The sequence below is a fragment of the Drosophila sulfurigaster genome, chromosome 3 (genome assembly GCF_023558435.1).
Source record: "Drosophila sulfurigaster albostrigata strain 15112-1811.04 chromosome 3, ASM2355843v2, whole genome shotgun sequence".
Classification (NCBI taxonomy): Eukaryota; Metazoa; Arthropoda; class Insecta; order Diptera; family Drosophilidae; genus Drosophila; species Drosophila sulfurigaster.
Window position 1 is genome coordinate 28,355,931 of NC_084883.1, and position 18,637 is coordinate 28,374,567.

Consider the following 18,637-nt stretch of genomic DNA (forward strand, 5'->3'; position numbering starts at 1 on the left):
CAATTTTTGTAAAAGTAATTTTCAATATTGTTGATAGATTTCTAGTAATAGCTTTAAACATTTATCAACTGTGTTTTTTGAGCGAGTCACAATCAATCAGCATTATTTAAATGCGATAAATAAATGTAAATCTCATCTCGCACCATTCATGTAAAAATTAAGCTGCATGTCATAAGCGTTAAATTCAATTTGGTTTTTACAACAATTGCAGTTGTTTTCTAACGGTTTTCTGGTTCTGGTTTCTCTTTTATTTTGCAATGCTTTTTTGCCGTTTTTATCGTTCGTTTTATGCATTTGTTTGACAGTTTTTCAGCACTCAATCAGCACTTGTTAGAACTTTTAGTGTAGTCGACGAGTGCGAGTAAAATAAACATGAGCTCGGGTATTTTCCAGTATGAAAATGAAATGAAATTTAATAAATGTAGCAGCAGCAGAGACAGAAAGAGAGGGACATATAAAGAGAGATAGCGACAGGCAGCATGACATGCACTTCATAAAACTTTGCTCATATAAATTGAAATTGAAATAAAATGAAATGATGATATGAAAGAGAGCGAGTTGACAAAAGCGGAAGTTCACGCTGAACGTGTGTGTGTGTGTGTGCGAGTTTGTGTGTGTTGCTGAGTGAGCTTGTGTTTTTTTTTGTTTTTTTTGCTGTATTACTAGTATGCCTATCAAATACAAAACACAAAGCTTCTCGCTGCCAGTAAAAATTGTTGGGCAAACAACAAGTGGATCACAAGGGTGTAACTGGCACGGCGAATGTAGAGAGGTGCGCAAGAGGTGGGAGCGTGGCACGGCAAAACAACTTAAACTGTCATTGCAAAGTTAGCAGAAAGCGTTTGCTGCTGGGAGGTATTAAAAAAGTTTTGTGTTGTGCACAGCACAGCACTCACAGCAATTACGCTCCTACTTACTCCTCTTTTCGCAAGCAATAAATTTTTTCCGCTCCGGACTTTACCTGTTCGCCGAGCATGAGAGAGCGAGATAGCATGAGAGCACGACAAAGTCCATTGCAAAATTTGTGCTGCATACTTTTGGGCTGGCTGACAAAGTCGTTAGTTGAACACAGAACAAGCAAGCAAGCGACGAACCGCATTTTCGCATTCTCGCTGCCAATGTGCAAAATTCAATTAGCTTGCCTCATGCGTAGCTGCAACGCATTCAAGCAGTTGCCACTTGGCATGCCATGCCAGTTTTGGGGAATGCTTTGAGAGCATAGAAACCAGATAACAACTGTCTCTCTCTGTGTGTGTGTCTGTGTGTGTGTGCTGCATAGTTGCCTCAATTACGCCGAAAATGTCACATTAATTATTGGCATTTATGGGGTTTTCGGCGCTTTTGATATAATAGCACAACAGCACCGAGAAACTACGAGGACAACAATTCTCAAGACTACTTTATGTTTGCTGCTGTTGCTGTTGCTGTCATTTCAATTGCCATTGCCATCTGTGTGTGTGTGATGACAACTGCAGACGTGTATGTGTGTATATAGTCATTGAAATTTGTTTTTGTGTCAGTTGCACAAAGATGCAAATATACATACATATATCTATTTGCAAGTCTGTGCATTTTGTGCCAATTAAAAGTTAATTTGACAAAGCGAGACATTTCAAATTAATTTCAATATGAACAGCGTTTTAATTCAATTTGCATACACGAGCATTTCTCTATGTTAAGTTTGCCTCCGTGACATTTTGAGCATGCATCTGCATAAATAAAAGATATGCTAGCCGTTGTAGAGTTGTTAAAGAAGAAATTTACGTAGTATTTTTGTCTTTATCGATAACTTGATTGTTAGCTGACTTCAATTTATATATACACGATTTATAGAGCCCTTAATTAACGTGACCCTCTCATGGCCTTCCAATCAGTGTCCGTTCGTCATTTTGCCACTTGACGCCTGAGCGTGTAAGTGCGTGTGATGCAATTACTTAATGACAGGCCCATGGCGGGGCAGTCGTCAGTCGACAGTTGAACAGTCGAGTGTGGTTAGGCTTAATGCTTGAATGAGCCACCTTCACACACACAACAAAGTAGCGGGACATCAAGAGGCAACAGGCGAACTCCGGCCCCGGCAAACCAGTTCAAGTTGAAGCCGTTTCCACGTCAACTTATGCCAGCTGCCTGTCAGCAACAGGACTTGCAGCAGCAGCAGCAGCAGCAACTGCGCCTGCTACTTATGCAAAATGCTTAGCAGCAGTCGGTGCAGTTGCCACTTGACGGCCGTTGTTGCTCATGTATAGAAAGTTTGATTACCGCCATCACAGTGAGAGAGAGTGCAGCAGACACATAGAAGGTGGCATAGCATTCTCTCTGCCGAATGAGCTGCACAATTGTGTTGATTGCACAGATGACAAGACGACCGGCTGGCTGGCTGCCTGTTTGGTTGGCAGCAGGACGAGCGACAGCATCTCGCCTTGATGACAATGAAGTGCATGCATGAATATTCTAATCAAATGAGCCAACACACAGACTGCCTCTGACGCTCTGACGGTGTGACGGTCTGGCTGGCAGTCAACACACACGGCCTGCCTAGCTTGCCATTGTCACAAGCTGTACAATTTTTGCATTGCCAACCTCAACACACACACACACTCACTGAGAACAGCACCCAACCCCTTGAGTTAGTCACCACATGCTTTGTGTTTTGTTCGCAGGGAAGGAAAAGTTTCAAAGTCAGTCGACTCGTCGACCGACGACGACCCGCTTCATTCGTTTCGTTTCGTTTCATTCACTCACTGAAATCGAATTTGCATAATTTAACATGATGGTTGCGCTTATTCCTGTTGCCTGTCAGACAGACCTTCGTGTCTCCTTCTCCTCCTCCTCCTCCTTCTGATGCCTTTAGCCACCTCTGTTATTGTTGTGCTCGTTCTACTTCTCTCCTCTTCCACTGCTGCTGCTGCTGTTACCTCATCACAACATTTGCCGCCACATGCATCATCATTTGCATACATTTTCAGTTCGTCAGTTGAGTCAGTCAGTCAGTCAGTCAACTCGTCCTTTTTGCCTTCATTACTTTGCTTGCGCCGTTTACACATTTGATTTTCCCTCCCCTTCCCATCACCCGCTCCAACCACATTGCTTGACTCGATTTTCTTTGAATATAATTCGCAGCAGCGAGAAAAAATTGACGTTGATGGATTTTGGCACTTACACAGAAGACTAGCGCCCTGTCACTACGCCAAAAACTTGCTCGCCTGCCAGCCCGACTGACTGCCAGCCTGACTGCCTGCCGGCTGACTGACTTTGAAGCGCATTTTAATGAAGAATGATATGTTGGCATTGCCATCAGCAGCACACCAAACCATATCAGGCCACATCAGACCACAACAGCCGCAAGCACACGGGCCACAAGACCACATCAACTGACAGTTTCCGCGGCTTTGAACTTTTTGCCTGTGTGTGTCGAAGGGCGACATCGACAAGTTTTCTCTTGTCTCTCATCATAAAACCGAACACAACAAAAAATAAGAAAATTGCGCTGAAAACGAATCAAAATCGACTTGAAATTTTTACTTATTGCTGTTTTGTCAACTTTTTTGCAGTAGGCCGATGACAGAAGAAAAGAATTTGATTTTGCATAAATTTATTGGCTCATCCGTGGAAAATTTGACAGAAATTTGATTTAGCTGTTCGGATGATGATTGGATTAGCGCGCAAATAAATGAGTGCCTAAAAATATGCTACATCATAATACACTTAGCGTCTTATGGAGATTGAATTAGAATGCTAAGCTGTCTATTGATATACGATTCAATCTGGAAGAGATTCACGATTCCCCTTTAATATTAATATTTTTGCAATTTCAATTGTAGAATCTATTGCAACATTGTTGTTATTCCAATGAGGCAAAACCTAAATCAAAATATATAGAGGAAAATATGAGAAAAATAAACAAAGCAACACTATGTGTGTGTATGTGGAGTGTCGCCGCTAAGTGCTGCTGCTGTGACCCCTTGTGCCCATCTGTTCCCTGCGTTCTCTCCCTAGGTTCATGCATATCAAAATGGCAACAATAAACGGCAACAAAAGAACAACAATAACAAACATTAACATACAACAATAGGCGACGTCGACGGCGGCAGTCAAATGTTGCAAATGTAAGCAAAATAAATACACACACACATAACACACATACATTAACATTCGCTATGTGTTTGCGTGTGTATGCAAAACCAAAACTTTTGACATAATAAAATGAAATGTTATTGTTAAAAAAGTTACTTGCATATTAAAACAAACGCAACTTTTTTCCTCAAATTCTGTTTTTTTTTTATTCTACTTTCTTCGTTGTTTATTCTGCTATGTATGTGTGTTTGTGTGTGAAAATATGCACACAAATACAGAGAAACATTCACATAAATGCAAATGGGCAGCGTGTGAAGCGAGCAACGTTCTGCAAAAGCAAACAACTTTAATTGAACTGTTTACCCAATTTTTATTTTATACATCTGCGTTTCACTCTACGTATATGTATGTGTGGCACGATATTCTGTGTGGCAAGCTGTGTAATTGTTATGGTTATGTTTGTGATGATTATTTGGCTCGTTGCACAGCTGCTAAAATGTTGCCCGTCCAGCAAAATTCTGCTGGCTTTATCAAGCTGCCTGCATAAACATGCTCCCAGTGTTGCCAACAAAAACAACTTACTTAAATTGTATTTGTCGGGTTGGAGCGCACAGTTGCATCGGTTGAAAAAGTACTTATCAATAAACTCCCTCGGAGAGGACAAGAAGCAAGCTCAAAGTTTCGACGAAAAATTTTTTTAATCTGGCTAAACACTCGGACTTCGAAGCAAACGTTGTATAGTGTCGATCAAATTATTAAAAACAGAATATTATAAGAATAGAGCAACCTCAAAATATTGTCAAGAAAATAATTTAATATTTTATACACAGTTTCCTTGTTTTAAAATAAGATAATAATAGAAAAACCTCCGGTCATTAATATGTTTTTACACCGAAACTTACGTAATTACACTGCAAGAAAAATAATATATTTTTGTTGGCATTTTGGCACTACATGTCAAGAACTAATTAAAACACGTCAACACAATGAAAACTGGCAAACAACAGTTAACGAGCTCAACACGTTACGTATACGTAATATTCATATGTATGCTTATATAATTACAAAATAAAACAGGTAGAACAAGGTAAATTTTTCAAACTTTACTCACCTTTACTGGCACCGTCCGGACCCCGCAATATGGTGCACTCCTCTATAGTGCCAAATGGATGAAAAATTTGTCTAACATCATCTTCAGTTTGTTGTTTGCTGAGCATGCCAACGAACAGCTTGCGATCTAAATGCTCTGTTTTTTTTTTGTATTTTTAACGAGTTTATTTTTTTGTAGTTTGTTTTTCGTTTTCAGAATTCGAATTGAATTTAATGTTTTTTTTTTTATTGATATTTTTGTCGTTGTATCAAAAGAGGCAGCAAAATGGAAGAGTGGCATGTGTGAAAATTAAATTGTAAAAGCCATAGCATTAGAAAATGTTTCCAATAATGCAACAAAAATAATCCAGAGTGAAAGTTACCGAATAATGCCAGAGACGAAACGGAAAGTCAGAAATGAAATAATACCGAAAAATCAGGCCATATGAGCGTTATAGTATATATGTGACATATATAAAAAATGTAAATGCAACAGAGTTACGAATTACGCAACAAATTTAATTTTATATATTTTTTTTTGTAACAAATAACGAACGCAGCAGGCACATTGAATAAAATGTAATTTGTTTGTTTTTTTTTTGTTTTTTTTGTATTCATAAATTTTTGTCAAATATTTTAACGAGCGCAAAAATACGAAAAAATTAATATAGAAACCAACAAAAAGTAAAGCAACAACATTTATTTAACGAAATTTTTGTTATATATTTTGGTTTTTTGTTTGGTTTTTTGTTTTGGTAATGGTGTTGGTTTGAATTTCGACACCAAAGGAGCAATTACAATTACAACATTTATTAATGTGGGGAATATTAGGAAAATTTTGGAATTTCAAATTTGGCAACAATTTGCAAAATATGCCAAGGGATTTAATTTTCATTTATATTTAAAAGGTTTTAGTTTTTTTTTTTGGTATTTACGAGTGTTGCGATTGGGTTGAATAAAGAAATTTTCGGTATTTTAGAATGGAAATTGAAAAGCAAAAAATTAAATTTTGGTATAACGAAATTATTGTCAGTTTTCCAATTTTGCCAATTTTGATGTATATATTTTTTTGTTTTCAATTATTTATATATACGAAAATATATGTATATATAGTTTTTTTTTTTTTCATATAGAGCACGAACAAGTGTTACATAAAAAGGAAAGAAAAGAAGATAAAAATGGGTGATATTTAGTAAAATTGTCGCACATTTCATTTTTTTGTTTTTGGTTTTTTTTATGTAACTTACAACTTACAAAATGGAGAATGCCTTTTTTGACAATATAACAATTAGCTAAGTATATTTATAAATGTATATATATATATAACACAATACATACACACGCACACACACATACATACTGACCACGCACAACAGAGCTACAAGTTTATATAGACATTAAAAGGTAAATAACAGTTTTAGCCACTACTTGGAAAGTTAATGTTTTGTTTTGTTTTTTTTGTAACTAGCTTAAAGATAGAACAATGATTCAGATCTTAAATTAAAAGTTATTAGCAGCTATAAAGGGAAGGCTTATCCGAAAAAAGTAACTTGGAATGACAAAAATTTCACTGGAATTGTGTTTATGACCCAAATGACGCTTCAACATGAAATGATTCTAGGAAAAAGTGGAAGGAGATTCACAAAGAGAGAAATATATATTTATACAGAGAGAGAGAAAGACAGTGAAAGTGAAAGAGATATAAAATTATCCAAAGCACAAGAAATCCGTATTTAATCTTACTTGAGCTTTTACTCCATCGATCTGTTTCCTTCTTGGTCTCTTAAATGTTAAAGTGTCAAGTACAGATTTGCATTATTAACGTATAAACATACGATTGTGTTCTTCATTAGGTTGCGTCTGTGGAACACATTGATAATCTATAATCAATACAGATTTCCATCGCACAAGTGTGCAGAGCAATAAACATGTTTATGGGCAAACGCCATTCCAAAGGTCTCTCTGCGCAAAACCTATCGCATATTTGCACTGCCAACCTCAATTGGGTCTCATATCGAAAATTGAGCGTTCAATTATTGCCAAAACACTTGGCACACACACACACAGACACTTATCGAAGAGGAGGCTGACTGTCTGCCTGCTGTTGCCGATGTCGCGTTAAAGTGGCAAAAGCAATCGAAGTAGAAAATAACTAATACGACACGTTAGCCGGCCGTGCAGACTCAACTGGCCCGCCTGCAGGCAATTGTCTTGCCAAGGCAAGAGTGTGATGGTGTGTGTGTGTGTGTGTGTGTAAGCCTAATGGCATTTGGGCCCAACTCAACTCAACTTAACTCGACTCAACCCAACGGAGGCTAAGCACGTGCAATAAGCCAAACAACGCCACTGGCATGCTAAACAACACCAAAGAAAAAAAAAGAGAACGGGGCAAAAGGGTTGCACACAGAGAGTACGAGCTTAATAAAAATGTAAAGCACGTGGTGCACACCCAAAAGGTAACAAGGACCAAAGGTGAAGCACAAAATAGTGCAGTATGCCTTGCGGCATTTCGCCATTGTACGATACATATGAAATGGCATAGTTCAACTGGCTGTTAACAGTTGCGGCGCCAAAAGGCAGACAATGTATAAAAAAAAAAACGACCAAAAGGCAGTGAGAAGAAAAGGACATGGTCGACTAGAAACAAGGAGCAAAAAGAGAGAGAGAGCAAAAAAAAAAGGATTTGCACAATGTTTAGCCGCCGTTGCAGCAATTTTCTACAATTACCAAGGCACAGGTGTGTGCTAGCTGGCTGGCTGGCTGTTGGCCGCAGGACAATGACGATGTTGCTTGCACACGGCATAAAATGCACACAATTTTCAGTGATTCCTTTTTAGCTTCGGCCCCAGCCACGGCCAAAGCAAAAGCAAAAGCAGTGAAAATAATATTAGAGGCCATTAGGCTCATATAGACAAGTTAAGTGGCTCTTTTGAGTGTCGCCCATGTGGCAGGACTTGGTCGCTCCATGTGTGTGTGTCCTGGCTGGTTTTTAGATTTTATTTTATGCCTCGGCTGTTGCCAAGCCAAAAGAAGTCATTAACGTGTCGTTGTCGTTGTCGTTGTCTTTGATGCTCATGCTCGAGAAGCAGCAGCAGCCAAAAAGAAAAAAGTAAAGTAAATAGCAAAAAAAGAAAACCAAATTAAATTAGTTAACCACATGGCAACTTTTGTCTGTCAGGCAACATGGCAGCTGAGAGCTGAGCCCAGGACAACGTGGTGGCACCACTAATTGTTGCATGTTATGCTTTTGCTTATCTTTGGGACTAACCCTCAAGCGCAGTCAGCTCGAAATGTGGCCCCTAGACAAGTAATTGTATTTTAAATGTTAGCCAAAGGTGAAAAAGCCAGTCCAGCAATGTCGCGTCTATAAATTATACAAGAAATGGTTAACAAGGAAGGACAAAGAGAGCAAAAATAAACCTCGCTGGTAAAATAACAAAACAAAGTCGCTGACAAAGCTCAAAACTCATGTGCTGCTCCTCTCTTTGGTTTTTTGAGCTTATTTTTACAGCTGGCTTTTGGCTGGCCACTTTTGCCAATTGACATGTAAATTGACATTTAATGGTTGCTAATGAGCGTCTGAGGATTAGTTCCTTTGCCAGACTAGCGAGTCCAGACAGTGTTATTTGCATAGGTGGCAATAGAGTTTGGGGATTTGAGAAAACTCTCTCTCGTTAATTTAGGGCTTAGGGAATGAAGCTACTAATTTGTGAACTGGAATTCTATATTGAAATTTATTTATAGTTTTTGCTGTAACTATTTACAAGTCTTGCATCTTTAAATTGCTCGACGACTTACTCTGCAAAATTGCAGCTAATAAATCATTAAGCAAACAAATAAATACTCCATTAATTTTCACAACTTAGCACACTGGGCAAAAACATAGATGCTGAACTCTTGTCTGAGTACATAAGTAAGCAATCAGAGAGAGATCTAATGCTAAATGCGACCAATTCATATTTGAAAACTCTTAATCAGATTATGATGGACGGCTGCCATAAATTTGGCATAGCTTAAAATGCTATGTAAATATATTTAAGTTATTAATTATTTTGTGGGCAAAGCTTTTGCTTTGCTCTTGCTTTCTAATTACAAATTGAGTTTTGGGCAACGTCTCGAATAACATTTGTTTGGCAAAAATTGATTGAAATATGACGATGAGTACTCAACACACACACACCTACACTCGAAATACAAACAGAGTTGTAAATGTATCTGAGTTGATGATGATGATGTAAGTGCTATCTGCAACTGTCTCTTTAACTCGACTGCATTTCGTATACATCTCTTCATGTTTGTTTTGCTATAAATTATTGAAATTGTAATTACTTAGGCAGGAAATGGGAGTGAAATGAGGGAAATGGGCAAAAGCCAGGCATTTTATTCTCCTGCTCGTTGTTGTTGTTGTTGTTGTTTCTTTTCCGACTAATGCAAATTTAATTAGAAACATGAAATTTGAATATCTCTTTCGCCTGAACTGACAGTTTTGCCTTTCGCCCTCACACTCTCTGCTTTACGAGTTTTGCGAGTACTTATTCGTGTGTGCTCTATGATTGATGATTAAATGCCATTCAGAACTAAAAGCGTACTAATTAATATGTAATTACTGATTCGCGTCACACATTTTCTCTCTCTCTCTCTCTCTGGCTTGACATTCATTTGACAGCCAATGCGGCTAGTTTTAAATGTTTCAAGTGTGAGATTTACTAGTTGCATTCAATAAATTTTCATAAACTGCGCTCTTAATTTAAATAAGCAGATTTAACGCCTCAATTGTGCAACATTTGGCATGATATTCAACTTATGTTCGAGAGCAATTCTCGATTATAACACAGACGTCTATCAATAGTCTATTGTTTAGTTTGCTGCAGGCAACTGTATTTTTATAGCATGGCAGGCAAGGACCGAGGCACTGACATCCTTCGTCGAGGTGTCAGTATTTATACAGCAAATAAGCTAAATTTTTCCTTTATGACTCCCACAACGGGGCAAACAGTTGGTGGATGAAATGCCGGGGCAACGTCGCCAGACAATTGTGTGGCAATTGTCAAAAGTCTGCCAAGCGACAGGACGACGCTTCTGCTCCTGCTGCTGCTTCAGGCTTACTGACGTTTATATATGACTAGTGATAAGTCAGCGTCGCCCAAGACGTTGACACCAAGTGCAAGTGGGGTTGCCGGAAATGAGAATGGAGATGGAAGCTGTGTCTGTCTGTGTGTGAGTGTGTTTCGTGTCTCATTTTGCGCTTTGTTGTTATGATGCCGTGGAATCCTTTGGGTGTCTTTTGGGTCTTAAAGCGCACAGTTTATTTGTCAGTTTGAAATTTAGAGTAATAAGCGCTAAAGTTGAGCATAGGCTGGGGACAGACAATGACAGCGACAGTCAGTTTGCAAATGACATGTAACAGTGAGAAGAGGGACTGGCATATCCTGCGAAGGACCACAGCCTTCTGAATTCAGAAGTAAATTAGTTATTAGCGTTGTAAGTAGTTGAAAAGTTCTACTCTCTCGTCGAGTTTTTGGCATTGGCATGCCGAAAAACGGCGCTAAATTGCGCCTAATTGTTAATTAGTGTCAGCGTGAATTAGTATTTACAGCGTGGCAGCATCAGACACAGACACAAAGCACATTTCAATGGACGCATTTTTAGGCATTTTGCATGGCAAAGCCAAAAAAGTTTCTTTACTGTGTTTGCCGAGCACAACGGAAATTGTAGAAAAGTCAACGCCAGAACAGAGTTGAGACCCCAGAAATGCTCGCGCTAGCTAAAAGTTTGTCTTCACTGTGGTATTGAAGTGTTAATTAATATTGAAAAGGATCAACTTTTGTGTGACTTTGGCTTTGTGTGCGCCAAGCAAATGAAAATTGAAAAGGAATCCACTGAGACTTTCCCCCGAAATGGAAGCAAAAGGGGTTAAAGGCCAAGAAAGCAACTTTACTTTGCTCATGAATATCTCTCCTTTTTTCTTTACAATAACTTCAAAAATTCTGAGAGCCACTTTAAGGTATTTCCAAGCATAATAAAAAAGGGTTTTGCAATTAACAAAAGTGACTGCTTGGATTTCGTGAGACACTCTTTAAGCTGAGCTGAGAAATTTCTTTGCATATATTATATTTAAATTAAAATTCATATAAAAACATACGAGGAGCAGTCGAGTCAGAGCAGCTTTATTTCTGGCAATAAATATATGCAGCTGGCTGCAGTGTGAAGTGTGGGCGGATGCCATGACGATGGCAAATGGAGAAGGCAATCTTGACATGCCATTAACATTTCATGTGCACCTTGGCGTTGTCTTTTGCCAGCCACTGCCACAGCCACAGACCAAGTGCCAAGTGGCAGTCGCAGCCTCTGCAGCAGCCGGCGTTGACTATCACACTAAAAGTCAATATAAAGTAAAATTTTTTTTATGACCCCAGGATTATCATTTTGCGCTGCAGCTTGACATGAAATTGGTTGCACTGTGGGTAACCAGAAATTGGCTATAAAAGCAAAGACCGACGACCAAAAGGTGCTCGCATCTTTCGCCGTGCAACGCTCTCCCCCTTCTTCCCCCTCTCAGCACATATTCCAATGTTCTATAAAAAATATAGAAATTTTTATTTTAAGTAGTGACGCGTCAGGGATAATGTTAATGGCACATAGCATTTTCATTTCAAACGCATAAAACTGTCCAATGTCTGTCCACGGGAAATGTTTAAAAAAAAAGAATGAAAAGATGAAGAGAAGAAAACGAGAAAGAGAACGGCGAAAGCAGTGCAAAAGGAATGTCAACCCATCGCATCACTTTTCGATGGAGATCCTTTGTGGCTGTCGCTTTATGTGCGCAGATTTCCTCGTTGTATTTTATATTATATATGTATATGTGTTTGACGCACATTCATATATATATATATATATAATAAGGGGAACGCGTATCTCTCACGATAAAGTGGAATTTAAAGTTTATGAGCTAGACAGAAGGACTCGCAGGACTCACTCAAAACGCGCGACGGGTGCTCGCCGCATATGCCGTATGCTTTATAATTATATGACCGGCATTTTTTTATAACTCGACGAATGTTATGTGCGCTCTTTGACCGCCTTTGGCGCTGAGTGAAATGGGAGTTGCTGCACATCAAATGGACTTTGGGATGATGCTGAAGATTGCTTGTAATAGGCAATAGACGAGCGCATAAATTCTGCAGCAATGAAAATGGCCACAGAACTGTTATGAGCATTTTCTGCTATGGCTACTTAACTTGACAAGAGAGAAAACTTTTTACACTCTCCGAAATGCCAGGATATATATCTTTAAACAAATGTAAACAAATAAACGTCGAGTAATGAATGTAGTAAAAAAACAAATGAGCTACAACAAGTAACAACGAAAAAACTTCAACTCCTATTCCTTATTATTTCTCTCATTTAATTTCACACACAACACGCAAACACACAGTACTACATTTATTTAATTTAAAATTGAGGTATGCTTACGTTTAGAAACTTTTGTATACCGCACTCTGTTGTATGCTTATTCGAAGCTTAACACATGGGGAATGCTTTGTTGGAATGTGATTAAGTTTGCTTTTGGATTTGTTATTCGATTTAGAAGTCGTTTATTAAGTTTGTTAAATGGTCTGGCATAATTGATATCCCTGTAGATTTGTAGTCTTAAATTCTTTGGAATCAGGTTAATGTTTGTGTAAAGCTAGCAGGAAAGCTCTGACTACAGTTAGGCACGACTCAATGAAACTTTGCACTACGAGGCGTATGCGTAATATTTACTCTACAACTATTTGAATAAAAATGTATGTTCTTTATGGAACTTGAGAGATTCACAATTTTAGTTATTTGTATATTTCTGGTTTATTGATGGCACATTCCAAGTGATGTCATCGAGAGTATCCATTTATAGTAGAGTATCTGAGCATCGGTTTTATTAGTTCAATGCCGCCAATTCGCTGTCACTTGCGATTCCGTGTGCTAAAATTGTTCGTTATAATTTACGGTTTGTGTTGCAAGTTTGTTTGATTTTGATTTTTGTTTTCATTATTTTCGTGTTATTTGATTTTAGACGTTTGCGAAAAAAGAGAGAAAAAAGAAAGAGAAAAGAAGGAATAAATAAAATTTTTATAATCTCTGTTGTTGTTGGTTTGGTTTCATTTTTTTTTGTGGGTGGATGTAAATGTTGTTGCTTATTTTTAATTTAATGTTTAAGAGTTTCGTTTTGTTTGCACTACGGAAATGTTGAGTAACGCAAACGCAATCGAAAATTACCAAACAACTTAAAATGTTTACGTGTCATAACAATAACAAATTGCATTTAATTTTCATTTTTAATTGGGGTAAATAGAGAGCACAACATTGAGCATAAATTTTGCATTGTTTTGCTAATAAATATCGTTCATTTCGTTTTTTTTTCAATATGTATATATTTTTGTTTACGAACAACATCAAGGAAACAACAACACTGAGATATAAAAATTTTATTATAATAGTTAAAAAAAAGAAAAACAAAACACAAAACGTAACAGATTTACTTGACTTTGGTGTTAATTAAAATGTAACGTAATGTTCACATTTAGTTAGAGGGAATTTTTTCGAACAGACAGAAGATGATCTTTAGAAGCATCGAAAGTTTTGAATAGACGGGAGATATATAGAGAGTATGCAGAGTACGCACGAAATATTAAAAGAAATAGATATATACGACAACAACACACGGCATATAATAAAAGTACTATAAAATTGTAAATATATATTTAACTACTTATTGGCTAAGTGTAAGTCTAACTAATTGTAATCCTTAAGCTATGTACAGTAAGAAAACAATATGATTATTTATTGCATTTTGCATTTTGCAGTTTTCATTTAAGATTTAATCCGCACGATAATTAGAATTAAAGTCTGGCAAACCGCTTCTTCCACTTCTACGTACTGACTGTGATATAAATCCCATAACTAATTGAAAATATATTGCCTGGCTAAACAAATAACTCAAACTACTTGCAAATCAATGCAAAAGTTCGTCATTCATCGTCATGTTCAAAGTTCGATGTTTTGTTTTGTTGTTGGGGGAGTTGAGTATAACACCTCAACACCTTGACAGCAAATGCCACAAACAAACAAATGAACCGATGAACAACAACACAAACTGCACAACACAACCTCAAGTCAGACGTCAATCAAATTGCGAGGCAAGTTGAGAAAATGCTTCAATAAACATGTCTTACATAAAACATTTTAATTAAATTATATTTTATATGTGTTCTGCCATGTGTGCATTAGTATGTGCGTGTGTCTGTGAGTGAGTGTGTGTGTGTGTGTGTGCGTCTGCTGTGCAATATTTATCAATTTTCCAGGAAAGGGAGGCAAAAACAACAGTCATCACAATAACCATACGTCTTCGTCTAGTCCACACATACACTCACACTTTGAAGTAAACAAAAGTGTTTTAGCGCTCTCAATGCACATCATTCATTTACACGCACACACACACCAAAAGGGGTAGAAAGGGGGTGTAAATTGTGTGTGTAGAGAACGAGCGAACGAGTAGTGTAAGAAGCAATGGCTTAAGGCGCAATGACACTAGCTTAAAACTAGCTTAATAGCGATAGATTAAAGCAGCAGTTATCACAAATCTATAAAGAATACAGTGTTGATAAATTAAGGCAGAATTTATTAACAAGGAAAACATATTTGAAACATGTTTTAATATGTAAGGGAAGATTATTTCTGTCAAAAGAATATCTTATCCACGAAATCTTATAACGAATTCATTTCCGATTGACAACTGAAAAAAGGCTAAAAATATATGATATATATTTTGAAACCATTCAATTAATTTATTTTTATTTTTACTTATTACACAAAAACTAATGAAGGATATATATTTAAATATATTGAACCTACTTCATTTTTATTCGTATTTATTTAGATAATCAGTAGTTGTAGATGAATTTAAAATATAATTTCAAACTATTCAACTTTTATTTATTTGTAGATATATTTAAAATATATTTCCTAAACTATTTAATTTAAAAATTCTAGCTAGTGTCATTGTATGTAGAAGGGTGTTTCGTTCGAAGCGAAGCCAATGCTCTACTTTAATTTAATTTTTGTGGTTGTTGCTGCGTTGCGTTGTTGTTGTTTATTTTGTTTGCTCGTTGCGCGCAATTAATTGAACTTGCAGCACATGCCTCTCAGTCTCTGTCTCTGTCTTTTGCCTCAGCTTCAGCTGCAGACTATTGACAGCCTTCAGGGTGCGGTCGATTGGGGCGGAGGAGAGGAATGGAAAGGGAGTGAAGGCTTTTGTGTATTGGTGTGGTTGAGTCGATGAACACTTAAGCCGCACTCAATGCAGCCACAGTTGATGTCCCTCCGTTCCTCTCTGCTCTGCTTCTCTCTGTTCTATACTCTGCTCGTTTACCCGTTACGCTTTTTGGAATTTAACTAAGACAAACACCACAACGATAACAACAGAGTAACACAAGCAACAGCAACAACAACAACAACAATAACTACAACAACAATGCACAACCGACAACTACACTAACAAGTTGTCTAGTTTGTTGCCTTGCTCTTGTTTTTGGCTCTACTTTTCTGTTATTTCTCTCTATGAGAAACGCTTGCGGGTCTTATGTTGGCTTAGCAGCAAACTTCTCTAAGCTAGGGCCAACAGCTCTTACTGAGAGACTGTGCAGACTAGATACCAACTGTGCGATTGTGGAGGAACAGAGGAGTCAAGTGTATGAGCTGCAGGCTTTTCGCAATTACAATTACGCATAGAAGAGAACAAAACGGAAATAACATAGAAGAGAAACAAGTGGCAACAAGAAGAAGTTAAAAGAAGAGTTGTTCAATGCACTGCAGTAATTGTAAGAGCTGGCAAAGTAGGCAAAACATTTAGCAAAATTATGGACAAATACCAAAAAATAGGAAAGTATTGATTTTAGACTAAGATTTTTAGGGAAAAAAGCGAAGGCAATGAAGAGATGACAATATTATAAAGCAATTTCAAAGAGAAAGTCAATTGAAATTGACAGAAATGTTTTGGAAATTTCTAAAATAGCGAAACATTGAATGAATTTGAATATTGAATTCATCTGAAATTAAAATTTATCATTTATGACAAGGCCTTTAATCATTTTTTAATTCTTATGAAATTAAAATATTAAATGTTTGCGATGAAACCTTTTATAATGTAACTTTGGTGGGAATTATCTACATATAATAAGGAATTTACTATTTTAATATTGCCAAAGTAATTGGTTTAAAAACAATTCTAATAGCTGCCCAAGTTCTATTTTATAACCTTATTAGAAACTCTCTTTTCAAGTGCTACGAACAATACCCAAAATCTTGAGCAGCTGGCCACAGGAACATCTTCGACTTTGCGGTCAACCCTTGTTCTCTCCCACCACTTGGGGATGCCAAGTATGAGCTAAGTAGTTGTGAAAGCTGCCTAGCATCTAAAACATATTGCACAATTACTTGGCACACATACTCGTATATATCGTGCACCCACAAAATATATAGCTAACAAAATTTATGTTATTGTTTGTCTGGCAACGCGGTGCGGAGACCAGTTCTTGGACTAAGGACTAGCTCTACCTTTTTGCAGCCAAAGGACTCCCATATTATTTGCACATATATATTTTTTTTGTTCGTTGGCATACGATGTGTGTGTTGCAACATTTTATTTATCGCAGTGGCCATAAAATGCACGCTGGGGGCATTTGTAACAATTTTCAGACACACACAACAATGGAAACAGTTCTCAGTTCTCAGTGCTGCTGCCAGTTTCTCTGGCCTGCCTTTCTCATCCACTTTCCCCTCTCTCTCTCGCTCTCTCTCTCTCTCTTTCTCTTGGCTTCATTCATCTGACCACCTTCCAGCTAAAAAGTACTGAATGCTTGGCACAACCATTCTTAGTCAGGTTAAAATATTACAACATCATGCTTAAAAGTCACGTTTAAACGCTGACGACGTCGGCGCCGAAAGATTATTGCATTTTAGAGCTCTTCCCCGCTTGCCACCGCTACCACTTGCCACACGCTTGCTATCTCTTTCTCACTGCACACCTGAGGCCGCACACAATCACAAACAAACGTAGTTCATTTCAGTCAGACGCCGTCGACGTCGACGTCTGCTATGCCAAATAAGTAATAGTGTTGCAACGTGCCTGCCGCATTTTATTTCCTTTTTGAATGTGCAAAGACACAACGCGAGAAGGTGAAGAGGGGAAGGTGAGTGAGTGAAGTATAGTTGGGTGTGCAGCTCGGTGCTCAGGCTGCCATCCCATTGCCATTGATTGTATAATTCTTGTGTTGCGAGTGAAAATTTTATACTCGTAGTGTATGCTTGATGTCTGATTGAATTGAATTGATGGTGAGTGCCTGCCCGTGACTCTGACTCTGACTCTGCTGACTCTGCTGACTCTTGTTTCCCTTTCGATTCCGAGTCGATTCTGTCTCTGCTGGTTTTTGGCATTTGCGGTTACGAAACCAATTTATTTGCCTCGCATACACCTGTGTGCATGGCCGCCTCTCTGTGTGAGAGATGTGTGCGAATATGTGCAATGTTGTTATTTATTTTAAACAGTAACTGGGAAGCGGCTTCGGCTCAGAAATTCTTGAAACCAGAAATCATTTCATAAGATGAAAAGCGATTTTTTGGCACACCCACATTACTGTGGTAAACAGCCAAGCGAGAGAGATAGAAATAAATAGAGAGAGAGCGAGTATTGGAAGAAGACATGTAGAAATATATACATATATATGTATGTACTTATTATGATTGCTGTATGAGTCAAATTTTGAATGATGTTGGCAATTAAACTGAACCACAAAAAAGAACTGAAAGAGGTTAAAGGCAAATAATGATTTCTTTGGATTACATTGACAATAATTATTTGTTGATTATATTACTTTCTTACTGAAATATTTAACAGGTTTGAATTGTATTACTTATGTTTTAATAAATATTTAATTCAGATAACTCTAGCAATTTAATTAAAATTCTGCAAATGCACTTGCACCCATGAGAAAGGGGAAAGTCTTTCGTTTGCAGCTCACGTAGTCAAACAGAGATTTCCGGGAACTGAAGGCACTAAGCACATCATCATTTTGCAATGTTTTACGAAACTCAATTTCACTTTAATAAATATTTCAATATATGTGTATTTTGAAAAGCGAGTCAAGGCCTACGCACACACACAGAGAGAGAGAGAGCCTTGGCTCAGCTTCTGCCACCCCCTTGTCACTGTCTGCTGCTTGTCACACGCCGTTGTGCCATTGTAAATGGAGTCAAGAAAGCAAAAGTCACTTTTTCAATTTTCAAAATTAAAAAAACAGAAAATTCAACGCACACACGAGTAAATCACTAAGTTACTGTGTCGCATTGATAAACCCTTATCAAGTGGGGTTTTTTTTACACACACACACACACACACACATACGCCGGCTCACGCACACTGTGAAACACGTTGACACAT

The 18,637-nt window shown here is 37.7% G+C and overlaps 1 protein-coding gene across 11 annotated transcripts in view; it reads right to left on the reverse strand.

Moving 5' to 3' along the window:
- LOC133844417 (CUGBP Elav-like family member 4) overlaps positions 1 to 18,637 on the reverse strand; it is a 171,050-nt gene that overhangs the window by 80,098 nt on the left and 72,315 nt on the right. For 5 of the 11 annotated variants that reach the window (XM_062278379.1, XM_062278380.1, XM_062278377.1 and 2 more), the window contains one exon: positions 5,186 to 5,320. The exons of the other annotated variants lie outside the window; for them this stretch is intronic. In XM_062278379.1, the coding sequence (XP_062134363.1) occupies positions 5,186 to 5,320 (135 nt within the window). The remainder of the gene's footprint in view (positions 1 to 5,185; positions 5,321 to 18,637) is intronic. 11 annotated transcript variants of the gene reach the window in all.